This window comes from Athene noctua, chromosome 6 (assembly GCF_965140245.1).
Source record: "Athene noctua chromosome 6, bAthNoc1.hap1.1, whole genome shotgun sequence".
Taxonomy (NCBI): Eukaryota; Metazoa; Chordata; class Aves; order Strigiformes; family Strigidae; genus Athene; species Athene noctua.
The window spans coordinates 24575121-24602166 of NC_134042.1; the positions used below are offsets into that span (position 1 = coordinate 24575121).

The 27046-nt window shown below is 36.9% G+C and overlaps 1 protein-coding gene across 2 annotated transcripts in view; it reads right to left on the minus strand.

The window, feature by feature from the left end:
* Nucleotides 1-27046, minus strand: part of BAZ1A (bromodomain adjacent to zinc finger domain 1A) — a 63462-nt gene continuing 36416 nt past the window's right edge. Inside the window, exons 13-27 of one of the 2 annotated variants that reach the window (XM_074909870.1) lie at nt 25276-25371; nt 24923-25147; nt 24080-24245; nt 23708-23821; nt 22421-22545; nt 20172-20780; nt 17513-17676; nt 17175-17329; nt 14701-14849; nt 6711-6958; nt 6368-6594; nt 4667-5151; nt 3436-3581; nt 1171-1258; nt 1-626 (exon numbers count right to left, since the gene is read on the minus strand). In XM_074909870.1, coding sequence (XP_074765971.1) covers nt 436-626; nt 1171-1258; nt 3436-3581; nt 4667-5151; nt 6368-6594; nt 6711-6958; nt 14701-14849; nt 17175-17329; nt 17513-17676; nt 20172-20780; nt 22421-22545; nt 23708-23821; nt 24080-24245; nt 24923-25147; nt 25276-25371 — 3188 coding nt within the window. In that variant the 3' untranslated portion in view covers nt 1-435. The remainder of the gene's footprint in view (nt 627-1170; nt 1259-3435; nt 3582-4666; nt 5152-6367; nt 6595-6710; nt 6959-14700; nt 14850-17174; nt 17330-17512; nt 17677-20171; nt 20781-22420; nt 22546-23707; nt 23822-24079; nt 24246-24922; nt 25148-25275; nt 25372-27046) is intronic. The other variant, XM_074909871.1, reaches the window with a different exon arrangement.

Sequence of the window (27046 nt, forward strand, 5' to 3'; positions counted from 1 at the left end):
TTTTAAACATACACACAGTTTCTTCAACTGTGCTACAGCAGAAGATTTTATCTGAGTTGATAAAGCCCTCAATACCACAGCTCCTACAAAATCTAGACAATGAAACAAGGTCATTTGGTGCAGGAAAAAACAATGTACTTCTGGAAGATATTTGGACACATGAATGTATTAAAAATGTACAAAACCTCTGTAAACCAGTACTGTATCCAGTACATCTATCAAAATTATTAGACACTGAATAAAACTGTAGCAAAGGTAATCTTTCCTACATTCTCCTGAGTGCTTAATATTACATTGAGAATATAGTGCAGGCCACACTTCAAGGTGGTTAAACGGTTGTTATTGCTTTATACACGTATGACAACTGCGTGATTTAACATTTCATTTTAATGAACATTAACAGATTCCCTCAAAAAATCCTTTGGAAGGCAGAGGTTAGATTCGTGACTTCTTTGCTGCGGGAGCAGCATGGTCCACATTACCAGATGTGATCGGAAGTCCAAGCTTTTGAGCCTGAATGTGGAAGAAAGCTTGAAGTCTGGTTCCAGCTTTTGCTTCACTTGTGTTACGAGGGTTGTATTCAAAGCAGTTCGAAAACATCAGCTCAATATCTTCAATGAATTCCGCTAGTAAATAAAAATTTAATTAATTTAGCATGTCTCAAGTCAGTATACTCAGTAGTATACTCAGCAGTATAATAAAGGAGTTTAACACCTCTAAATTCATACAATGATCCTACAGACATGCAACACAAAAGATGTCTTTACAATGTCAAGTTTATATCATTATATTAGTGAAGTGCCATGTAAACATTCTTAAATTTCTCTGTTTATTAATAAAGGAAATGCAAATCAAGCAGTAACAACAGTACCTTTCTAAATATTTCACCAGTGTCACTCACTGACATCAAGGGCTTGAGAAATTACTCCACTGCTCATTTCTTATCTATCTATACATCATATATTTTGGTAGTAAAAGAACTATGCTCAACGCATCTTATTTAAAAAAAATTAGTGAATGATGTTTTTAAAAAAAAAAAACAAAACCACACCACAAAACCCAAACCAATTACAGCTTTCTAATCCTCTGACACAGCCGTATTTTAGGACAAGAATATATTTTAAAGAGACAGACTGGAGTTCATTACCTCTTTCAATAAAAAATACTTACATGCTAACTTATATTCACATTTGTTCACTTTTTCACGGATTATGTTTAAGGCAATAGGTTTTTTGATGATATCATAGTAGTCTGGTACCTTTAAAAAAAAAAAAAAAGATTCAAAGATAAACAAATGGAAGCTTAAAATTCTACCTACGTAAAAAATTAAGCAAGTTGTGCATTAGCAGAAAGCATTTTGGGTTTGTTTCTAAATAAACAGGAGAAACCCAAGCAACCACCTCCATTTCCAGAACTGAATATTAGTTTTCAGGTATTGTTTTTCCATTTTTTATCTCATGAAAGTATCAGACCACAACAAACATTAGCCAGCAATTCAATTAATAAATCTAGTCCTAAATACACTGTGAACAACTGTAAGAAAACTGCATGAGCAGATAAGTATCATGGTGTTCCAGCCATTCCCATCTGTCAAGTGCAAAAATTATTTCCAAGATATTAAAACTTTTCATTTTCCTATAAGATATTACAATATTAAAAGCTCTTTAATCATAAGTAACAACCATTTGTACTCCACTACTATTCACCTTCTTGCAGTTTTGCAAAAGAAATGAAATCCTGAGATTCCTTTTAACTGTGTTGAAGAGAAGGTAGTGAACCCTTCTGTAGCAAGCAGGACACAGTGCACAAGTACCAGAGATAAACAGCCACTCAGAACAGTGTTTATGTGATAAAAGTGAAGTGAGGAAAAGGATTGCCTAACCCTTAAGGGCACTATCATTTGGATCACAGATTTTGAATTCCAGGTAAACACCAAGATTAGGGTTAATCTGTCTCACTCACGAAGAGGGACAGGGGGTGAAAGCATATCCAATCCAAATTTGACTTTTTTTTAAAAAAAAAAAAAAAAAAAAAAAAAACCAAGAAAAGAATAACCACATGCACCATCATCTATGTTTTAAAATCAAATTCTTGATTATGGCCTATAACTTTACTATATCAAGGGCAACCTGCAAACAAACCTAGAGAAAGAATTAGTAGAGAAATAGAATTAGATTAACACTTTTTTATTCCTTTCCCTTTAGGAGTGCTGTTTACATAAGTACTAAAAAGAAAGGTAATTTTCTCTTTCTGGCTTGCTGTGCACTGATCATTCAATGTATTCTTTACATTGTCTTAAAGGCAATGAAAAGTTTAAACCAAAATTTCTCTCACGATGGATTTTTCTTTCCTAAATATACAGAGACTATCCCTTAGTGATTGATTTAGGCAAACTAGAATGCACTGAACTCTAGCGGCTTCCTTTCAGGATCAAAACTAAGTTGAATTCTCCATCTCCCCTTAAGAGGCTTTCTTGCAATTCACCAGATTCTTGCACTTCCCAGTGTAATTCCTGTACTCTAGTAAGCAGACACTAGGCTCCATTTCATTCAAAATTCCTCTCCTCCTCCTCTGCACTTAGACCTTTCATTCATGTTTGTACATCATTCTTTTTGTCCAGATACATTAATCCTTCTAGCTATCTGTGACTCTGAATTCAGAGTTTTAAGTCGTCATTTAACAACTACCATTGTTAATTTTAATAGAGCATTTAAACGCTGAGCTCTAGATCCTGCCAGAATGCCTGTGCAGAGTTCCTCCGGAGGGTTTGGAGAGGACAGGCACTTTGTTAGGGTAGGATAGTTCCAGCAGTGCCTTACAGCTGACAAGCCAGTGCAGCCTGCAGAAAAAGCAGACACGCTTTGGGAACTTTTATTCTAATACAAGCTTCTAAAGCAGCGCTTACTTTGGGTACGTAGTTTACAATCAATTATTTTAAACAAAAGGGAAATTAAATTAAGAACTAAGCTAAGAAATAATCTTTTTACTGCATTATAGTTAACATCAGCATGAAGTTCTTCCTACATGGTTATTTTATTGCAGGTCTGTTCTCCAAATAGCTTGACATAAATTGAAAACTAATTCAACTACTTAATTAATAACCATAAGCTTATCTTTAGCAGTACTATGCTCTATTTGTTGTTGGTGTTTTGGGGGTTTTTTGTTTGTTTGTTTGTTTGTTTTTTGTTTTTTTTTTTAATCAAAGCATTTTAGTTTTAAATGCCTGATGGAAAACATATTTAAAGTTTTCCCAATAACATGTCAATTGGAAAAGTTATTTCTGGCACCAAGTATCTGAGCTGAGATGCGAGACTACTTCCGAATCCTATTGCTTAGCTGTATCCCTGTTCGGGCAATGCTGTAAAGTCCCAAGTGTTACCGGCAGCAAACAGGATTCTCAACTATTATAATTCCCTCTACAGTTCTATCAGTTACCTGGATTTTGGAAACCAGTTTCATGAAAGGCCAGCTGTCATCATGTCGTACCAGTTCCACTACGAGTTGCTCAAAAGCTGAGAGTTCATGCACTCCCCCTTGACGTCCTGAACTTCTCCTGTTCAGTGAGGTTTGAGGAGATGATTCTGGAAAAAAAACAACACCCCAGCAGATAAAAATAAAAACCTGACAAGTACAATAAAGAAAATAATAAGAAAAAAAGTGAAATATCAATATTCTTGGGTACTAAAACTGTAGTTTCAGGGTACAACTCATGTAGTTTGGCTTCAGGTCTTAACTATCCTACAGCCTTGTTATTAACCACTAAATGTCTCTTGCTGTACAAAATGCTAAGTACGAAGACTTAGCTGGGTTCCTCCTCCATTATCCTTCACTGCATTAATTTTGGAAAGGATTTTTTCACTGATTTCAATTTTAAAACAATTTGTTAAACACTTAAAGAAAAGCCCTATTAGAGGAAAACAGAATAAGCTGCCTGCTCGTAACTTTTACTTCCACAAAACCTCTATTCAGAGTGGTTTTATCTGCTTTCAAGAGTAGTCAGCAGGGTAGTTAGAGGATAAGACCAGAAACTCCCAATGGTGAAGGACAGAAACAGTGCAGAATACAAGGCTGCCACACTGGAGTGCAAGCTCTTTTACACTCTTCAGTCTCACACTGAGTCCTTTTTGTTTTTAAAAGGTTATTGTAGCTTTCCAAGTACTACCCTACCATCAAATACTTGTTAGTAGCTTAACAAACAAGGACACTGCTAGCCCTGAACCAGGTAGATGGCATTTTTCTTCTGGCAGGAGTTTCCTGTTGTCCATGTATATTCTCAGTTTCACTACCTTGCCTACATCTGTGTTCTTCACTGTTTAACTCTTTAATAAAACAAACCCATAAAAGCTGTAAGTAAACATCTGCATGGGCTAAGGCATAAATATCACTTCCACATTTTCTATCCACTTATTAGCAATTGGTCCTTATTGTGTACAAATATGAAATTTCAAATATGGATATGATAAACCTTGGAAAATTAAGTATTTGTTCTTTAGATGACAAATTTTCTTTAAGGTTCACTTCTGTCACTGCAAAAGGAGGGAACTGTCCTGCTGGAAGTCGTAAAAATGCCTTCAACCACCACTTCTAGTCTCCTTGCTCCACCACACAAATATTCTGGCAACGAACAGAACGTGTTTTTTGTTCTGGACAAACACATTTCTCTAACCTGTGGATTGTCGTTTCCTGCCTCTTCTCTTGGGTTCAGTAACAGGAAGAGAAAGCTTTGAAGCAGAAACTGGATACTTCCTAAGCCGTTCATTTGAGTCTCCGGTATCAACAATTCTAAATCCAAGAGAATTGGAGGGGCTGTTTTCCAGTGTGTTATCAGCACTCTTTCTTCCTCTTCGTCTTCTTCGAGGACTGAGTAATTCCACAAATACATCTGCTTCTAATGAACTTTGGCTCTGACGAGTGGTCCGGCTATTAAGTCTTAAAGAAGGCTTTGTCACTGATGAAGGGGCAGATTTTACCTTTCTTAAACCCCTTCTGGTAACTTTAGATGAAGATTCAGTTTGCTTAGGTGTGTTTTGCTGACTCCGAGAAGCGTATCTTGCCTGACGCTGGCTGTTCTGACTTGAGAATGGATTGTTGAGTTTGGCAGCTCTCATTTTTAGTGGAAACTTGACCTGGGGTCTTCCTTGCTTTGATGGGCTACAAAAAGTGAACAATTGTGTTTAAAGTTTATCCCAAAATTCCATTCTTCTCTTTTCCCTCATTTTTCTAATTATTTAAAAAAACCCAACCATTCAAGGTCGGACTGGCAAGCAGCTGGCTTTCAAGATGATACAGTCATTCAGTTACCATTATCTTAAACACTGCTCTGAAGTCCCTTAATCAAATATTATGCAGAGCACATACTTTAAAGAAATGCTCAGAATTCTGATCACCCTTGAAGCTTGTGCAATATGAATACACTAACTGAAGCGCCAGCTATCACTTGCTTATTTCTCACAGAAATTGTAATATTGTTCAAAAATCCTAGTAGTTATCACCTACATAAACAAACTGCTGTTCTAAAACACTAAGTATAAAAGTTATGCTCTAGACAGGGTTTGTTACTAATACTTAAGACATTCCTTCTGTTACAGGAGAGAAGGAAGATCCTAGAGATAAATTTACTTCAAGGAGATGCAAGTTCTCTCCAACTATTGAATCCCAACTGTCAGAGCTCCAAGTAATCTTGCTTCAGTCAATTCAAAATACTGTACCAAAAAGAAGAAAAATACTCAAGAGATCAGGAAAGTTTCCTTCGACTTTTAAACTCCTGGTATGTGTCAAATCCATCACTTTACTGAAATGATCACATTGGATTGTTTAGCTGTTTGGGATGGGTTTTGGTTGGTTGGTTTTGGTGGGGGGGTTCTTGGTGTGTTTTTTGTGTTTGTTTTATTTTTTATGAACAGCTACTACAAAAGTCCTCAAGTCCTCCCAGTGTCACATAGCCTCTGACAGATGACCTTGTCTTCCCTAATGTTCCAATACTTACTGTACGCACCTAGTCCCTCAAAATTCAAGACTGGACAAAAAAACCTCCAGGTTATCTCCAGAAAATCTTTACTGTTTGAAACTCTCTCCACTTTATATTCAAACAGTAGTTGTACAGACTGCAACTCTGATGGCCACCTCTCACCCATACATCCAAGGCTGGAATTTTCATCCTGAAAAGTGAGTCTAAGTCCAGTGCACCTAAATTTTGTTAATATTAAACCCATCAGTAAGAGCCAAATTAATGACAAGCTACCATTCTTTAAAATAAACATCTTTTTCAGACTGGATTTTCAAGATGTGTGCTTACATAAACAATTACTCCACCTAATAATCAAGATGATATTTCAGTAGGAAACCACTTTAACAGATATCTAGTTACCTTATCTCTTCTTCCTCTTGAGATTCATCCTCCTCATCTTGATCTTCTTCATAGTGCTCTTCCTCACTTTGTCCCATTTCATCATAGTTTGCCTCTTCTTCCCCTTCTCCTAGTCGTTCAGCAGTTTCTTCATCACTTTCCACAGAAGGTCTTTGTCTGGAGGAGAGGCGTCTAGAGCGTTGTTTTGGTCGGCACTCTGGACAAAACCAGTCTCCTTCAGGAATGACCTAGAAACAGAATTTTTAAAAAAAAAAAAAAAAGCAAGCATTAGTAATATGCAATTAAGTTATAAGAACTACTCAAGTTTTTTGTGAAAAGGAAGCACTTCTTTTTCCTCAAATACCTTCAGTTTGGGTCTGATACAGTAAGTATGATAGCCTCGATCACAGCCATCACACAGCACCATGCTTTCTGCATCACCTTTCTTTCGACACACTTTACAGCGAGCATTTAGGATGGACTTTGACCAGATGACACTTCGATCCAACGTAGACAGATGAAGGAAGATTTGCGACAAGCTGGTAGAAGAAAGAAGTGATTCTCTCCAGCGATCCAAAACTGTTTTATAGGACCGTCCACCATCACTGGCATCTTCCATGGAAGAAGAGGATTAAAACAAACAAACAAACAAACAAAGGCAGAATGATCAAACTTTTTCAAACATCCAGGTTATTCTGGACTATGAAGTAAGGTGCTTTCAAACAAACAGCAGTAGTAAGCTTAATATTATAAGCTTTGTCTTATCTCTTACAATACTTGAGTATTTCATCCTTAGTTTCCAAGCTGCTAAAGCCATAAGATTTTACTCTTCAATACCAATTCCATTTAGAACTTGCACATACATAGCACAGGAGTAAGATATAAAAGTCTTACTCAGATGTTAACCTGGAAACCTAACAATTTCATTCAATTTATAAAAGTATACATGAAGATTACTTAAGATTAAAAAAATAAAAACCACACTCCCAATATACTTTCCCTTGTAGGTACATTTTGAAATTCCGTAATATTTACATTTAAAGAAAGTACCTGCCATGAAGCAGAGATTTCACGGGAAAAAAACACCTTAAAGGACTCTTCTCATCTGCCCTTGCCTTGTATAGTTGAGCAGACAATCTGTCAGGCCTCTCCCCATGCCTCAATGCTTTTACTCCTGCCCTGCACTCTGACTTCACAAGAACCTGCACACCCGTGTGGTTAACCAGATTGTGTGACTGGTCTGGTTGAAATAAAACTAACTGTTTTCTTGATATTTTACAAGCAACGTAGCACCCATGAATCTGTGGTACACACCCAGTGGCAAGCCAAGTAAGACCTGGGATCCTAATTAAGTTATAAATAAATGGGTATGTATGTGTGTACAGAAATCATATTGTATTTTCAAACAGGTTTGGTTTGCAATCCAGGCCACTGAAGCAGCCACACAAATACCCACACAGAACAGTGCGAGGGGCGGTATGGAATGGGAATGAGCATCTGGGGGTTACAGAAGCAAATGGGCTGTTTGAGGAGCTAGAGAAAGGAGAAGGTAGAACTTGCATCCTGCACTGCTGCTACTGAGCAGAAAGGAAATTTCTTTATGAATGCTGAAAGCTATTTCTTGCATTTTAGAGCAAGAAGGTTTAAGGACAGGATGAGACAATATAGCAGTGCTTTTGATTACAGAAATATCCACAGATTTCCCTTGTAAAAGTGACAGTCCAGTTATTACTGTGTGACCTCTAGCTGATTAACAATTCACTCCAGTATAAAATACCACCTTGCCTGCTGCACTAGTCACAGTGGGCACAGGAATGGCCTACAATCCACCTGTCTGCCAAATGATTTCTCCTCAGGAATAGGAAGAGAAAATATCTAATAACAAATAAAAGAATAAAAATGAGCCTAATTGCTCTCCTGGCAAAGCCTTTGTGTCTTCTCATCAACTGGCTGCCAGGATTTGCCTAATCTTGCATACATTTGCATTAGCAGCAAGCAGTACAAGAGAAGCAATGGGAGAAGGCAGAGGATAAACAGGAAACACAGCTCCGTAAATAAAATATAGCCACTCCTGAACTGCAAATACAAATCCAGACTTCCTAAAATTTCCGGTTACATCGTCCTTGGGTTTCCTGTCTCAAGCTCCGTCTTACGAAGGATAGTGGATAAGCTCCTTTTCACAGCACTGCAGTATAACTCTCAATGTATTTTTCAAAATTCAGAAAGAAGAAAATGAAAACCACTTGTCAGGAAACCAGACTCTAATGTGAGACCCACTTAAGTTTCTACTCTAACTCTGGCAAAAGACATTTTATCTTAAGTGTATATATAGTTTGGTAAGCATTTCTTTTGCTGACAATGGCAGCTTGTACATTATTACCTTTTTTGATGGTTATTTTTAACCTGGATTGGTTCACCAATATAGCTCATCACACAACACAACAAATATTTGCACCGCAAAACTGCAATATAGACATAGAAATTGCTGACCACAACCTGCTTCAGCATGTCCTGCTGCTGAGAGAAACACACCAAATGACACCCGCTGTTTCAGGCCCCAATTTGTAAAATAAGAATAACACTTTTTTCTTCCATCCATCATCTTTCTCATTTATATTGTTAACTTGAAGGGGGAAACGGCCTCTTCTTTTGTGTCTGAGCAGCTCTACATTGCGCAGTGGGATACCCCTCTGTCAGCTAAGCCCTCCAAGCCTTGCTACAATGCAAATGAAGTTGTTTGACAGATCTATGCACTCATCTATCAATAGCTAATTGAGTTCAGGGAAGGGCTTTCCATTTTAGTATTTCTAGAAAGGATATGCAGTTGCACAATGCTGTGAAGTTTCAAAAAAACAAGGGTATTAAAAGGAAGGGGAAAAGAAAAGGATTATGTGAACATGCGGATTTCTGTTCCAAAGTGATAAAAAGAAAATTCACTTCTTTATCTCTGGTTGCAGAAAACTTAAAAAAATAACAACTATTAAAAAAAAAAAAAATCTTTGAGTTGTATTTGTTTTACTACCCATGTTTAAACCTTTGGCTAGGGTACTGCAATTCCTTCAATGTAAGGAACAGGCTACAAAATTATTGAAGTAAAAAAAACCCCAACCTGATAAGTATTCAATACACTCTAATTCTTAGCTATGCAAGTAGCATTTAAAATTTACAGTCTCTCTGACTAGTCTGGTCTTCTACACTCTACCTCTTTTTATCCCCCCAGTGGTACCTTTTATCAATCTTCTGTGTTACTGAAGACTAAACTCATAAAGTTATTTCAAATACCTTTTTGAAGCGTGGCAGATTATTTTAAAATTAATTTTTAGAATCCCTACTTGTGCAGTCTAAAAATGTAACTAGAATAGTGGTTCCCAACACGTGCACATGTAAAAATGTAGGCATGGAAGGATAAGAGAATCATGTGCATGGAGGAATTGCACATCCCAGGATTTACTTTGACTCCCACTACAAACCAAAGGCTTAAACTGAAAGCTCTTAAACCTACCCTCCTTTAACTTTCTGTCCATCTCTGGTACAAATGGCTACAGCAGCAGCTTACTGACCACAGGTTTCTCTCCCAAACTTGTCTGTTCTATGCTACCATGAACTCCCGCCATCTCAAAAATATAGTCAGTTTATGGGCACAATCCTCAAGGACGAAGAGAACTAGCTTGTTCTGTCCACATGAAACAACATACTTAAGACATTTCTGTGCATGAGTGTTCTTGAATATTAAAATGATGAAACTACTCTCCCAGGAAGTAAAGAGCTATAGTAAACCTCACCTGCTCCAAATACAAGGTACCTTCTCTGATTGTCTCCTCCGAATGATGAAGAAAAATTCTTCATCATAAAAAATGCCCAGTTCCATCTTTGCTGCCTCTGCTCACCAAACTCCACAGGGAAGTAATGAAAGCACAAGAACAAAGCATGTGTATAGACTAATCCTACCCCAGTTCACTGCTGGAAGATGCCTGATGCTATTATAAGGAGGACAATTATAAATAGAGAGGAAACAACCTTGGAGTAGAGGAAACAAAAATAATCAAAATCTAGAAAGAAAGGAATGAAATGAAGACAAGCAAAAAGGAGTGAAAAAAGTTGGGTTTTTTGTCTTAGAAGTAGTGCATGGCATGAGTTAAAAAGGAGGTAAATGGTTCCCAATATCAGCCACAAAGGTGCTCCCATGAATTAGAATCCAACCTTTCGTATGGAAATCTGAAGGATGCTTAATGACTAAAGTCCTGAAGTAGTGCAGAAGCCAAGGTTTTTTTCGTGGCTGCCTCAAACTCCAGGGCAATGAAATTGCTTATCATTTTATACCTCAATTTTCACATCTATGTAATAGAAATTATGAGACCTATGTCTCCACTGCAAAGTGTTTTGAAATGTAAGGAAAAGTAGTTTATTCCAAAAAAGCAGTAAAATCCACAATTAAAATTACATGTATTTCTTCCCCCTCAAACATAATTTTTATTTGAGAAGTAGAACTTAAAGAGTTTCCATCAGGCAGCTTTTTTTAATCTTAACTCAGAATTTTTACAGGAAAAACACGCCCTGTAAGCTGCACCCTGCTTTTTGTGATCTTCCCCAAACACTGCCTTGGGCTGAACTGAAGGAAACAAAACGAAATTTTCATAGCTAATGAGTAACGAAAGGATTTCTAAAACAGAATTCATAATTACGAAATGCACTCAGTTCAAGTCATGTTACATTTAATCACCAGACAACCAAAGATTAGCGGCCATCTAGCAGCTCTGCCAGGCAGAGGGTGCTGTTTCTGGGGTTTCTAGATCTCCTTTTGCATTGCTATCTTCTGTGTCAGCCTTTTCTTGCTTTTCCACTTGAATATTTGGTATGCACCTCAACTCTAAACTTATCAGAGTCACCAGGGAGGCTCTTGGCAGCCTGATAGAGCCTCAGAACAAAAACGGAGCGGAGGGGAGCAGCTGGTCCTTTTATTGCTGTACTGGGTCCCTTTGTCTGCTCTGCACCCTGCAGGCCGCCGGGATAAACTTGCCAGTGACTGCAGTGAATTTCACTGCGCTGTCTTTAGTACTAGAAGCTGTAAATAGAGTGAAAACTAAAAATTGTTAAGTATGCCTCCATTCCCTAGTAAGAACAGAGCACGGTGAAGGAGGGACAAAGAGGGAAAAGAAACTCCATAGTGAAGCCAACAACGGAAATTACGGCAAAGACAAAGCACGTTCAATTTGGTTTAAAGCAGAAATGCAGGCATACTCTTTTTACTAAAAGCATTCCCCTGTACTGCTTCCAAAACAGAACTCTGAACACTTGCTTGACTTCCAACGTTTTTACTTCAGTGGTAATTAAATCAGCCTAAATAGTTGGGTTTGTCAGGTTTCACATTAGAAACAGATATGCAGGCATTTTGTCTAGGGGATGGTTCCATTAAATAGTTGGAGCTACTATGAAAAAAACCTGTTATAAAAAAAAAAAAAGAGTGTATGGACACAATGATCTATATAAGAACAGGCAAACAAAACCAAAAAACCCAGTGGTTACAAACTAAAAGCTAATTTCTATCATCAGAGTACTGTTGGCCATTTTCTAGAGAGGTCAATGAAAGAAGGGAACAGTTTTGAGCACAAGGCAGTCCCCAGGCAAGCAGCAGTGTCCACTTTTTATTAAAAGGTTTATTAACACTACTAACACCTCCTTGTCAAGAACTTTTCTTTGCCTGTTACACACATGCAAGTTGCAAACTAAGAAACAGAACTTGCTGTGGTAGCATGTGAAGACATGTTTCCAACTGGGGAGCTTAAGCTGAACGTAAGACTATGCAAATGTTACACTCTTGTTTTTTTGAACATATCTGAAACATTGAAGAATTATATCCAGAAAGGGCTGCATCCAGAACTGCTGCTTGACCTCTAAAGTGCCTAAACTTGCTGGGTGCCTCTCAAACCCAAAGGTTTCCTTGACACTTCGCAGTTGCACCTTCTGGTCATGTCCAAAAGTTCCCAAATCAGCGTACCTTTCACGTAACTAGCTGCCTAGCAGTCAGAAAATTCAGCAGCGGATAGGTGTGTGTTTTAACCTTTCTTTACTAGAGCCACTCAAAGCCACAGCTCCTCCAAGAGCTCTCTAGTGACAAAACTGAAATACTGCCTTCATTCAGACTCATCTTCTGCTAAAAGTGGCCCATTACACAAACAAAAACGTGAGACACTTGGCACCAAAAAGTAAAGCAAGGAAGAGGGAACCTGACACTGCCACTTAATGTTTAGGGCAGTAAGCCAGAGCGGAGGAGACATGGGATCCTTCCTGCTCCCTCAGCTATGTAGGTTATTCTATACATTACAGTAATTTTACAGTAGTACCATTTTTCAGAGCAGAAAATATGCACAAGCACAGTATGGTAAACAAACGTAAGAGATTTAAGACATGCAAATCATGTAAGACTGCTTTCCCTATATACTTTGTCACACAGTATAAAGCATCTAAAGGAAAACAGAATTTCCAAATTAAAAACAAACAAGAAACCCACCATCACCAAAAGGTCAGGCAAAAACATGAACCGTTAGATTATGGCAGAGCTGGGACCACTGAAAAACAGACGCAGGAGGATTGCTAAAAAACTTTCTCTCCAATATTTCAGGGACACTTTTCTTCTTTTAGTCCTTTTCCTCTAAACTCAGGATGCCCGATCTCTGGCCAGAACATACTAATAGCCATGTTTCTCCCCTTAAGGGCACACTGTGGTAAGCTTACAGATGTCAGCAAGATGCTGTTGCCAAAATATTCTCAAGGGAGAGCTTGGAAATGAAGGCATATACTGAACAATGCATTTACAACCTGCACATGCAGAGTAAATATGACAAATGCTAGATGCACTGCCAATTAACTGTCCCATGCACATGCTGTCAATCTAGTCATATAGCAGGAAACAAGCTGTATCATGCCTGGCTTGGAAAGGGCAGACATACGCAAGTTGACCAAACACTTAGCCAAGGAAAGCTTTTAAACAGCTGCAGTTTACTCCTACGCTCTCCCCTTTCATCTCAATCATTTGCTGTGTTTCCCTTTTCTAGAGGTCATCACACTGATAATGAAAGCTTGTGGAAAGGAACCCATGCATGTGTGTCAGAGTCTCTGGCACAAATCTAGCTCTAAGTCATCTTCACAGGCAACCGATATCCAGACAACCAGACTCCATGCAGGAGCAGCCGAGATGCAGAAACAGTTTTAGGTCAACTGTGCCACAGAGCATTAACGCGTAGTGTTCATACAACAAAACCTGCGTTTTCCTCTTGAGCTACTGCAGCAAAATCTGCCAGAGCCTATAGATTTTTTAATTATCAATTTAATAGGAGGTGTAGCAGTTTGTGCTCTGACGGGCCCCTGGTATGTGCTGCACTGGTAAACCTTGCTGCACTCTTGCAGGCAAGAAATAAAGCAGTCCAGCTGCGCAGAGCTCATCCTCAGTGTGGCATCTGGAAGAGAAGCCTGGCCGGAACAGCTGCCTTGGGAACTACGAACCACCTTTACACAGTTCTCCAATTCAAAACCCCAGTTTTGAATTGCAAAAGGATCCTCAGGAATCCAGACCTGAGGGATCACGGGAAAACAAAGTGACTTTACACACTTTGGATCTCCTCTCTCACCCTTAGAGCACATCAGAAGAATTCAAGGAAGAAATACATGTTAAAGCCAAGCTACAATCATGCTTTGGTTTAAATGTGTCTTCCAACCTTTGATTTCTAAGTTTTGCAGCATAAACACAAATCCCAAAGATCTGAAAGTTTGCAATGTAAATCTTTACTATGTTTTACTGTAAATATTGTTATTGCCAGACAAGGTGATCCAGATAAACCAGGCCCATATTCTTTTTCACACAAACAGTATAAAAAGGAGCACACATTTTTACAGTCTAAAAAACACAGAAGAAACTCACTGTATAGTTAGTTGCATGATAAATCGGCCTCAACAGTAATACTGAATTACAGATTATTCCCCCAGAAAGCTCAATCATTTCTGCCTAAGGGTATAATTTGTCTCCCAGTGTATCAGTACAACCGTAGGGCCACATAAACCATAAAATGATCCAGGCTAAATAGGCACGTATATGCTATTAGTACATGTAATTTAGGACATGAAGAGTAGTAAGAAAAATATTAATATTTCCTTATGATCTACAGCCTTGTAAAGTGACAAGCTAACATTTTTTAGTTTTATAATTGTACACAGCAACAGGTTAGTTATGTATTATGTTCCCTGACATGTCCCTCTAAAGTATTCAGTCTTACAAAAGCACAAGTGGGTTTGGGGTAGGGTGTTTTTCTGGTTTTGTTACCAAATCTTACACAAAATTAGTTTCAGTTCTGAAAGCTTACCAAGAGGTGCTTTGAGAAACCTGCGCTCAATCCCTTGTTCTATCTGAAGCAGTGCAGATGCCAAGTAGTGGACCACATTATTAACTGGCTGAGGAGTACTTGTACTTGTTGATGCAGCACTTGGAGCTTCAGTTTTTAACCCAACGAGTCTAGAACAGAAATGTATTAAATTATCTTTTCTTTTAAACATACTTTGAATTCAACACCATAGATGTTTGTACAGTCTGTATCCACAGTTGATATTTATTTTCACTTCGATTACATGCATGGACTATGGATATGAACACATAACTAATCACACCTGTGCAGTACATTAGTTATCCCAGTTCTTGAGTTTGCTTAATTATTCTAGTTAATCTAGATAAATCATTTTAGATAACAAAGTTACCTAAATTTCAAGAAATCTGGATGACAAATTTCAATACAGTTATTAAGACTTCCAGAAGATTTAATGCAACATCCATCAGCTAGTTTACGATAGATTTCTGTGAAGAGCATAACCTGAAGTAATTCTTCAATGAAAACACTTCCAGTGGTGAGGTATAGTCTTTTAGAATACTTCTGTCTGCATAAGTTCAACTACCTATAGACCCACCATTAATAACATTATTGAAAATAAATAAAACCCAAAAGTAATTTTAGAATGTTAACAATCAAGAATTGTTCATTTATATGTTCTCGCCCTTGGAGGATTTTTTTTAAATACTAAAAAAAGAAAAAAAAATGGGGGGGGAGGTAGGTTTCCAATAAAACAGCCTTCTTTGATCAAAGACTAAGTAATCATTCCAAAATGTAGCTAATCTTCCTGGACCACAAACATTAAGTATAGTGTAGGATACCAACTCTCACTAACGAAAATAAAATTCAATTTCTACTTGGAGTTTATAAAAAAATAACTAATTAAGACTGTCTGGATTCTGCTTTATTCCATTGAATAAGCAATGCTTTTGGTTGTCCCTGTTCTTTTTTCACACTTAAAAGCTGTTCATTATATTTTGCAGTCACACACATTTTGAGAGCCTGAAAGCTAACAGAAAAAAAGCTGCATAGTTATTTACATTTCACTAGTCAAACTCCAAGGTCTTAATGAGATGTCATTCGCTGAGTGGATAAAAAGCCCAGCATAAAAAGCAATCTGTCACATGATTTCAGAATCCCATAGCCTCTGTTTTAATATGCAAGACTTTATTAGAGTAGACTTTATTCAGAAACTTTGACAGAGTCAATATCAAATGAAAAAAAAAAAAAAAGTAGTAACAAGCTTCTGCAGTTTAATCGAGAGTTGGCAAAGGAGCAAGTGTCCAAGGTAACTGGAGACAGATAAATTTTAGCTTCTTAATTAAAACAGGGGAATATTTCTATGTTGTGGTTTTCGGGAAGTAAATATCCGTAAATTGTGACAATAAAGAAGGATGACCCTATCCATTTTGCATGCAGCTAAAGAACTCAGATAACAAAGGGCAGTCTTATATGAAAATACTAATTCAGCAAAATTAAATAAAAAGGGAAAAAAAACTTAAAGAACTTGAAGTTCCTACATCCAACACTGCATTCAAGAATCCAGTCAGAAATCTAGCTTTCATAAAAGTCTAACTGCAGAAAACTTCATAAAATACATAAGCAAAGACATTGACCAGTGAATCTTTTTTCCTGCAATGTTTCAACATTCACATCCTATCAAGACATACAATTTTATATGTATTAAGTAAATTAAGGTAGATCTGTATTTCTGAAAAGTACGTAACTTCTGAGAAAAATTTAGAAATCTTCAGTTCCTTTTTTTTAATTTCCAACACATATGGATTTAGAGTCCCACATCTGCCTTAAATGCTTATTTTAAAAACACCACACTTTTACAGTTGAAACACTAGATTTGAGGTTTCCTCTCTTTTACTAAGTTGCAGTTTGCTCTACAGAAGTATCATAATTCAAAGGGTTATAAGATTATATCTCTGTTTTGTTGCAGTGCTAAAGGTTAATCCAGACCATGGTCTGTTGCACTGATGGTTCTCACTGTGACTCATGAAGAGGTACACTGGCCAGTTTCACCAGCAATATGTTACTATTCCCGTTTTCCCTTTTAAACACTCCTATTCTTTCCACAAAGTGGATTATTTTTTTTCTTCTGGAAAACAAAACAGAACTTGCCATATTAATGTTTCTCAGCATTTTAAATGATATTAAAATTAATTTCTGTATTCCTTATTTGAGAATTAAAGTCAACTTTGAGTACTTTGTAATATCTGAATAGTAGTTGTAAAACTTGGTGTCTTAGTCTTATATGGTAATAGAACAGTGCCATTTAAAAAATATAAACCAATGCAAAAATATCACATTCTACAACTCAGATTAATACATACCATTCCAAAAATGGTCAAAAAGGGTAAAAACAATTTGAAGGTTAAAAAAACCCCACAACAGAGCATGCTATAAAACTCACAGGGAAGAGCCATTATTTAAACCATAGCTCTTACCTGTCTTTCACAATAAATTTGTCTTGATCATCAGTTTCCATTTCTTCAGATTCTTCATTCACAGTTTTAATTATACCATTTTCTTTGTTTTCATCATTCAGAAACTCATACCGCCCATGTTCTAAGGCTGTTCTCCAAGACTGTCTGTCTGTAACCTGAAGCAAACATACACATCTGAAGTTTCTAAAGAATCAAAGGCCACAAACTTTTAGTACGAATTACTGTCTACAGTTAATTTAATTATGCTTTCAGTAAAACCCATAGTATGCAAGAGTTCTCATTTGAGTTACAGACTTGACGGCACCACGGTGCTTAAGTATTCTACAATTCACAAATACCTTAATAGCCCCCAATGTTCCTTGGTAGATTCTGTCTTCAATATCCAAAAGAAAGTCTCTGAGTCTCAGTTCAAGCTGCTTCTCTGCAGATACATGAGATCCATCATGGGCATTCTGCATCCTTCCCCGTCCTGAAGGAGGTCTGATGTCACTTTGAGGTTTGTCTGCAAAAATACGAAGTAACTTTATGTTAGTGGACTTTGTTCCCTAAAGTAGCCACTGGTGGTGGAACAACAGTAGTACAGGGCAGAACAAACTAAACACACAGGTTCAAAACTCCCTTCCTGCAGTGACCGTTGCCACCACTTACATCTCCATGACAGCCATGACAGTTAAGGCATCCAATCCAACCAAGTGGAGTATACTTTTAAGGGAAGACCTACAGACTCATATTCACTCATCCCAACACACAGGATGAGAAATTCTTATTAATTTAAAAGTCATTCTTTTGTCTTAAAATGTTTTCTGAATTTGTAGATAATCAACAATTCTCTAAGTGCAAGGAGGAAAAAAAAGCACCAAGAAAAGAGTCATATTTATAGTATTTTTCATATTTGATAGCACTTACTTTACAAAACTTCTCAGGTTTTTTTCCCCACATGGATCTTTATCATGGCAACATTTAAAACAAGCATGTGCAACCGACAATTGCAAAAACTAACAGAATAAGATAAAATCCCTTTTAAAAATCTAACTGCAAACCAAAACAAAACACATAAAGATGACACAGGCAAACTAGACTGTGTCCTCTAATTAAAGGAGGGGAAAAAAAGGAAAACAGCAAGATAATGAATTTAAGGCATCTCAAATGCAGAAACAACTCCCTCTAACTGAAAGTAACCATGCAAATATTCTCAAAATGTATACTAGCATACTCTGATGTCTGGATGTGGGAAACCTCCTTTTTGGTTTAAAAGAATTGAAATCTTTTTGTCTTGAGCAGAACTGAAACAGCAGCAATTGGCTTGCAAGTAATTGATGAGGAAAAGTTAATGGATACTGGAATAAAAGTCACATATCAGTTTTATTTCCATGCTCTTTTGAGTGGGAATTAGAAAACAGAGAAGAGCAGTCTACAACCTAAGAGAATCACAGAACAGTTCTCACTTGTCCTGCAAGTCATTTGAGTGAAGGCAATAGTGCAACAGTTAAAGCCCACTGCAGTAAAACTCCCTGCAAAGTACAGCTACACATGGCCACTTTTCACTGCTTATCACACAGGGAAGGCAGCATTAGTACTGGACCATTTGAAATTTCTTTATTAAAGCGAAGTTCAAAGTTGCCTTTTTTTAAAAAAAAATAATAAAAATCAATATTATTCCACAGCTGCAACACAGAAAGAAAAATCTATGTTTCTGTAAATCAAGTTGCTTCAGGGCAGAAAGCAGCACACAAAATACAGGTGCAGCAACTAGGAAAATAAGGAACCATCCACACAAACGTTAGTATACCAGAAAATTATATTCTCTCACCAAAAACCACAAACATAGCCGTAAGGCCTCCAAATAAAGTTTAATTATTATGCAGAAACTCTGTCCTGTGCTAGTTTCCACCAAAAGAAATGGTGGATCATTATGGATTTAGTACTATTTGACGTGTTTGTGGCATGTCCTGATACACACATCAGCTATGCTGTGAATAATTCTCCTTTGCCCCAATACAGATACACCGAAATTCTCACAGTAATGTGGCATAATTCAAAACAAAATGCAATTTCTTAAACATTACCCTAGGGAGTTTCATTTTGGTAGCATCCTCCACCCACCAACATGCCACAAACAAGCCATCTGCAGGCTTGTGTACACAGAATTTTACCAGTGATTGGAGCTGATGTCTTGGTAAATGGCAAAAGACTTGGCTAGGAGAAAAAAAAGAAAAAAAAAAACCAACTAAATCTAGGTCTATGATGGTTTTAAGTACACTCCTACATTTTTAAACTCATAAGAACAATACTGCTTTGCAGATGTCTCCTCCTCCTGTAATGATGCTCTGACAAAAGGGAAAAAAATGAATAATCAGAGAATCTACTGCACTGATGCTAACCCACATAACCACCAACACAGGTACACTATTTTTCCTCCCAAAGGTTTTAGCATGACCTGCAACATGCTATCATTCCCTTGTTCACAATAGGTCAGTAAAGGCTTTTGAATAATTTCATGTCTTATAATTATGTTATGAAAGAACATGTCCTACTCAACAAATCAAGGTAGCAGTCATTGCCTAACTATTTGGTGTTTCTGTCTCCAGTGTCATATCTTGTGTCTCCTTTCATCATACCAGAAATGAGGACTGGAAATAAGGATCAATACTATGATTTACTTTTAGCAGATACTAATCTTTATTCCCCAGTTAAACTTTTCCCAAAGCTCAAATTACTTCCTAAAGATGTTTAACAGCCAATCCCATTTTACTAAGCAGACATATCAGAAAAATGTTTTAACAGAACACCAGAAAAACATCAAGATCCATCAGAAGAAAAAAACAACAAAAAAGCAGAAAAAAAGAAAAAATTTCAAAACCCCAAACCTGTTTTCCATTGAGTGAAATAATGCTTAAGAATAATTCTTAATTTATTTGTAATTAAACGAGAATTAGAGGTTTCTATAATATTTTATAGTAACTAGAAGCAAATTAAAATCAGGAACCTTTCACTTACCTGGAATATGAAATTTTTCCACAGGAAAACTGCTTAGTTGTTCATATATTCTACTTTTCTCTTGTAAAAGAGTTTCTTTTAAGGCACTCTCCCTATGTCCTCGGGAATTGAGAGCCTCTAGGAGTTGGTCCAGTTGTTCCCGAGAATTGTAAAAGCACCAACGGTTTGGTTTATATACTGGCCTTGGCACCTCTACGACAACACTGGTGTGTGAATCTTGGTCAATATTGGAGGTAGATTCAGAAGATTTCAAAGACTCTCCAGTTTTACTGAATACCTGAGGTTCATTTGTGCAAGACTGTACACTATTCTGAAAGGAAGAGGTTCGAGGCAACAACATGTCTTCTGTGAGACCAGAATAGTCCTCTTCAATGAACAATCCAGGAACAGAGGGGAAAATCCAGTAGCGTCGGTACAGACGGTCACGACCTAATGGGGTGATATTTGTGCAGGCTGTTGCATTCTGAATCTTTTCTAACAGTTCCTTCTCTTTCTTTCGTTGCTCCTGTTTTAAAGCTTCTTCATCTTCAGCAGTAAGAGGTTCACTCTTTTCACAAGTGGTCTCTTCTTGTCTTGTAAATTCTTTATATCCATTTTGTCCTCTCCTTCCTAAAAGTTAAAAGGAAAAAAAAACCATAGCAATATGCTTATAAATTCTTTCTTTAACCGAAAACTCAAGTAAAGGGCAGATTTTGGTTCTGTCCCTTCCCGATTATCTAAACTTACACTGTCAAGGACCATCAGCTCAGTCACGAAACAGTACTAGATTTATTAAAGAAAAATTCAAGTGATTACCTCCCTTCCCTCAATAAAGAACCAGCCATCTTTAGTGTACTTTCACTTTGCAGGAACTAGACTAAGTCTCATTTACTGACTGTCATTTTTAACACCGTAAAAAAAAAAAAAAAAAAAAAAAAAAAAGAAAATTTTAAGAACTTGGAAGTGTGTTATAAAAGTTTCTTATCAGGATAAAGTAAAACTTTGTATTCAGTAATGAAATTGCTAAACTATGTTTCGGACTTAATTTATCATACTCAAAATGATCGATTTAAACCCCCAAAGACCTCAAGCAAAACCAGAATCCCTATAGAAGAGCTTTTATTGCAAACTCAGTTACTTTATCCATGGTTTTCAAAAAATATATATACTACTATTTTTTCCCCTCAACTTTTCCCAGCTGAAAACTATTCCAGTTCACATCTTAGCTTACCAATCAGGTCCTGACAGGCATCTAGAAAAGTACATCTTGCAATTAACAGATGCAACAGTGCAAGATGCTGTCAGCACTCAATTTCTACTGATTTCCAGTGTGACCTTTGGTTTCTCCAATTGTAGGAAAGAACTAACACTTGTTTGCCCTCCAGGCACAAGGTCTCAAACAGGGGCATTTAAGAAACTTGAAATTCTCTTTAAGACCTCATTGTTTTGCCATCATAAAGTTGTAGTAAACATCCAAACCTGTATTACAGAATTATTCAATTTTTATCACAGGTACTGTTAGAAACTGTACAAGTTTGCAACCTGAAGTCCACAGTCATCCAGACTTTCACTGGCATGGACACTAGCACAAAGCCTTCACAGGAGAAAGACAGATGAGCTAGCAACCAAAGCCATCAGCAATTCATCCTTCTGTGGCACTGTTTATGTTTAGTTACAAATAGCAGGCTGTGCCATTTACTGCACTACAGCTCCTACTAGCACACTGCCAAGGAAATAAAATCTGGGGATAAGTCTGGTTGCGTTCTTGTATAGAAGGCCTGCTGCTTCATTAAGAAAGGCAAACTAAACCAAAACACATAATATAACATTTTCTTTTAAAATACCTGTTGGTTTTGCAGCTTCTTAATAAGAAGAATCAAACCCACACCATACCCTAATTAGACAAGACTCCTACAACTCTCTGAGCACACTACTCCATAACTGTAATGGTTTGTCAGGTAACAGCCTGTTTGAGGTGGGTTTTTTTAAGACAAAAGAGGAATCCAGACAGCAAATATGGAAGACAAGAAGATACAGAAGTGTGAAAGAACGTACAGCTGACCGCTAGAACTACATCAGGCCAGTTCAATGTGGTTAATAGCCTATTATGATCATGTTTGGGTGTTTTTTTTTTCCTTTTCCTTTAAAAATTTAGAGGAAAGATTGATACTTTATAAAAACTTACTGTAAAACTCAAGAACTTCACAGGTGCATGCATGTGCGTGTGTGCACACATATTCACAAATGAACAAATGCATTAACAGCATTACCTCTTCCTCGCTTTTTGTTTGGTCCCAGCTCTTCTTCATCCTCCGTCACTGTGTCCATGTCTTGCTCTTTACGTTCAATTTCTTTGCTCTCTGTACTAGTATCAAGGTCTTCCCGTTCCTCCTCCCTGACACAATAAAATAAACAAAAGGTGACTAACTGACCAACCATGTATTAAAAGCTGAATGGAATTAAAAAAAAAAAAAAAAAAAAGAATACACACTAGAATATGGCATCTTCAACACAAACAGTATTTTTTCTCAGAAGTACTTAAGCTAGTCAAAGACCTATAATGCTCTTTAAAAATAAACTTTAAGTCACAGTATATATTAACACCCAGAAGAAACCCACTGAACTGTAAATGGAAAGTTCTATATTAAAGACTAAAACCTGCTCTTTGGTACTCATTCTTTCATTTAAAGAGTGTTGCTATAATCAGATCCTTTTTGGAGACATCTTAGTGCAGTTCTACTGACTTGAATTATTTTTCGCATGACCAAAAAAAATGCTTCCTCATCAAAATGGTATCCATTTTATAAAATGCTTATTACACATTTTTCCCACGTCTAGTAAAAGTAATTAAAAACCTACAGAACTACATGCAACCATTGCAGGATAACATTAATTTTATTATTTTTCTTCAATTACAGTTTCAAAAACATAGCACAAATTTGTCTTTGGCCCATGCTCACCTTTTGCAAACATTTATTTAACTAACTCCCTTTCTCAGGAAGGTAAAGATATAGTGTTGTACATACACTTTGCTTTTATTTCTGGAATCATATACAGCTTCATGTGCATGAATCTTACCACCTGAAACCATACAGTTTTCTTAATGGAACAAAACCCTCATTTTTTTAACTACCTGGGATAGCACAGCATTTTGTTAAAAAATGCTATTTGAGTCAAACTGTAATTTAAGGTCAGTATTATCTAGCTCAGATCAGACTAATTCCTCAAATTAGAAAATGAACTAGAATAGTCTACTATGAAGATATTCATAGATATGAAATCATTACAAGACAAAATGCAAAAAAAATACAAACTGGATGTTGCAAGTTTCTCTTGTCAGTGCGTAAAACTGTCAAACTTTCAATACAATTATAATACAAGCTGATTTTAAAAATAAAGTCACTTTCATAAAGCAATTCCAGAACACTAGGAAGACTATATACTTAAAAATATTCCTCTGTATATGATCAAGTCAACAGCAAATAAATTGCTAAGGTCTGGCCACATAACTGCAAAGTGCTGTATCATATGTACCACAGTAATACCATGTATCATACCCAACAGATACTTCTACAGCAGGATTTCTTTGCTCCTCTTCCTTCAGCTTTTCTTGTTTCTCTTTCATTTTTAACTCTTGTTCTTTTAACCTTTCTTCTTTCCTCTTACGTATCCTAATAGTAAGAAAAATGTAGAAAACCAGTTGCAATTATCTGATCTGGCCACATCTTTTCTTTAATACTGCAGCATCATCTAAAAAGAACAGTAGCATGAGAAATGACAATGCTTAGCACAATAAAATTTCACTCCTGTCTAGGGTCTCAAGAAACCAGTACAAAACACAAGCACTACTATTGTTTCTCATATGCCTTTTGCAATCGAGAAATAAAATTTGTAGTAACAAAATTTAGCTTTCCATATCCTTGTTTTACCTTGCTGCTGCCGCCTCTCGTTCTTTACGATGCTGTTCTGCCTTTAATTCTCTGAACTCCTGTTTTGCCTGTCGTAACACATCAACAGAGTCCTCAATGAAATCTCGAGTGGAGACGAGAGTCAGAAGTTTCCCACAGAGGGCATGAAGGATCTTCATCTTTTCTCCTAATAAAATTCAGACCAATTTTTATATTTCATTACACAACTGATAAATAACTTACTCTTACACATTTCAGACTGAAGACTGGTTCTCACTCAAGTGAACAGTCAAACACTTTTAATGCACCAGCTGCACTTGCAAAGAGGCATTGCCTGAAATACCTGCTTTGCTCAGAGATGCGAGCCTTTATTTTTAATTTAACTTTTAGCACCGAAAAAAACTAAAATGAGGTATTATCTTCAAAACTGAGATAAAGGAACAGTAGATAGGGGTTTTTTTCCTCCATTTCCAAATAACAAACAAAAGACCCTAACCAGAACAGAAATAAAAAGCAGGGGCTGAATCAAACACTCAGATGCTTCTCGCAGAGAGATCCCCTTACTGCAAGCAAAACAACATCTTTTTTTTTTTTTTTTAAATGAGATTTAAAAAAAGGTACTCAGAAGTAATGAGACTGCCTAGCTCTGCAATTTCTGATCTGGTGTGACCTGCTTGTAGGGACCAGAGCAAAGGGAGTGGGTGTTGGGGTAGGTGACCTCCAGATGTCCTTTCCAACCTAAATTATTCCGTTACAGTAAATTACTGATCTGAATACTGATTCTGTTACTGATCTGAAGCAGTTACAAAACTGATAACTTGATGAGCAATCTAGTAATCTCTAACATTTATTGTCTTTTATTACCTGGCAACAAATCATATACTGAGGTACTTGAAAGTTTCTTCAAGAGACCAGGATTACTTAATCTCAGCTCCATGCAAGCATCATCAGTAGCATCAAACCCTCCTCGTTTCTGGTAACGGTATTTTGCGTTAGCTGATGTTACATCAGCGCCTGATGCTAGAATGTGAAGTCTGAGAATCTCAGAAAGAGTGCAGCTATCAAGATCCAAGTTTTTCAAATTGCAGCCTACAGTTGAGAAGAACGAACAGTTATTTTATATAGACATTTAAATACATATAAATATTAAAAATGTGCTTTAAAATACAGAGCAAAATAAGAACAGTAACAAAACAAGAAGTGAAACCCACACATACCCTGATGTAACTGGGGCCATGCAGCTGCCAAAGTTGCAACTGCAGACAGTGCAGATTTTGTGGGGTCTGCATCTTCATCCAAAGCCTCTGTTAAATCTTTAAGGAAATAAACACTTTATTCTAGTGTAAATTAAAACTTGTACTGTGGAAGGGAGGAAAGCAAGCCGTTTTTTAAAAGTTGCAGACAAAGCAAAAAGAGGGCCGATATTTACACAGGCATCAATGTATTTCAAAACTCGATTCAACATCCAAATTAAAATTTACGTATCTTTAAATGCAACTAAAAATCCAACTAAAAGCTAAGGACATGCACCACATGCTATATGCTGTTCTCCCTACACATAAGCTGTTAAAGCAATCCCAATGCACAAAACATGCACAATGGCAACATAAAAGGCAGCAAAAACAAATCCATAAACACAGTTGAAAGCAAAAACAAACAACAGTGCCAGAACACCTGTGTTTCATTCCCTCAAATGAACTATTTCCTATCATCATTTTGTTTTTAGGAAAGACCATCCAAACCAATCAGACATTTTGACAGTGGTTATCACATTCACTGTATACTTTTAATCTGTAACTTAGAATCAGCCTTACTGTTCCGCACAAATACAGTTACTAAGGCATTACAAAGGAATCTATTTCACCAAAATAAGCATCTACACTTAATAAGGAGCATCATACATCAGCAAACTGACCACGAAAGTGGGCAGTGAAAGGGAGAAACAGCAAAATTCCTCTTTCTTAGGCAAAAGTTTCCTTAGCACTTACAGGTATTTCTCCAGAGGGTTGGCAGAAATTTTTCAGCCTTGTATGCTTCAACAATTTCACTTTATTCAAGTCCAAATCATTAAGAGTTACAAAGTCATCAGTCCATAAAGAGCCACAAATTAAAACTAAAACTATGTAAAAAGCAAATCCAGAGTCCTGTATGATGATTGATGTTTGAAAACTGTCAACCTGACACTTGCAAAATTAAACTCTGCACCTCCCCTCTCCTATCTGTATAACAGGGTTTGAGAAAGCACTGTACACACCAAAACCCCACACCTGTGGTGATCTCCATTGCAGAAACGCTGCCTGTACAGAACTTAAGTGAACAAACACCCAGACTACTACTAGTTTGGTTAGTCAGAATTACAAAGCTGAGAACATGTAATTCTTTTACAGGAAAGAAGATGGCTAAACAAGAGTGACAAGAAATAAACATTCAAAGGCAAGTAAAAGATAATAAAGTGCCCTACCCACAGCTCTTCTAAACTAGAAGTGAAATGTAGATTGCTGCAATTGCCAGCAATTGTGATGAAAGTTTTATCACATTTTTTCTGATCAGTTCTGTGAATAATAAAGACTCTAATCAACTATTATATTATTACCTGATAATGGAATCCTTGCTTATACTGCCCAAGCAATGCTCTCAGTAGTTAAAAGATACAGTTTAATTGATAAATTCAACAGTAATTAAACTACAATCTAAATTCTTTAACACCATATCAAATCTGTAACTTTATTCAATTAACAAGAGCAGCCCCTATTGCTGAAGACAGTGCCCATGTTTTATATAAAGATGATTTACAGACTGGACATAAGTATGAGAATACCCATAGTCTTCAAGGGAGGAATTAAAGGAACCTTCCTGTACCTCATACATCTGTCTTACAGGGGAACCACAGGATTCTCTTGACCTCAAATGGGGAGTGCTTTTATGTTTCTATCTACCTCTAATGAAATAAAGACTAGCAGGAAGGGTCAAAGCTTCTCCTTTAACTAG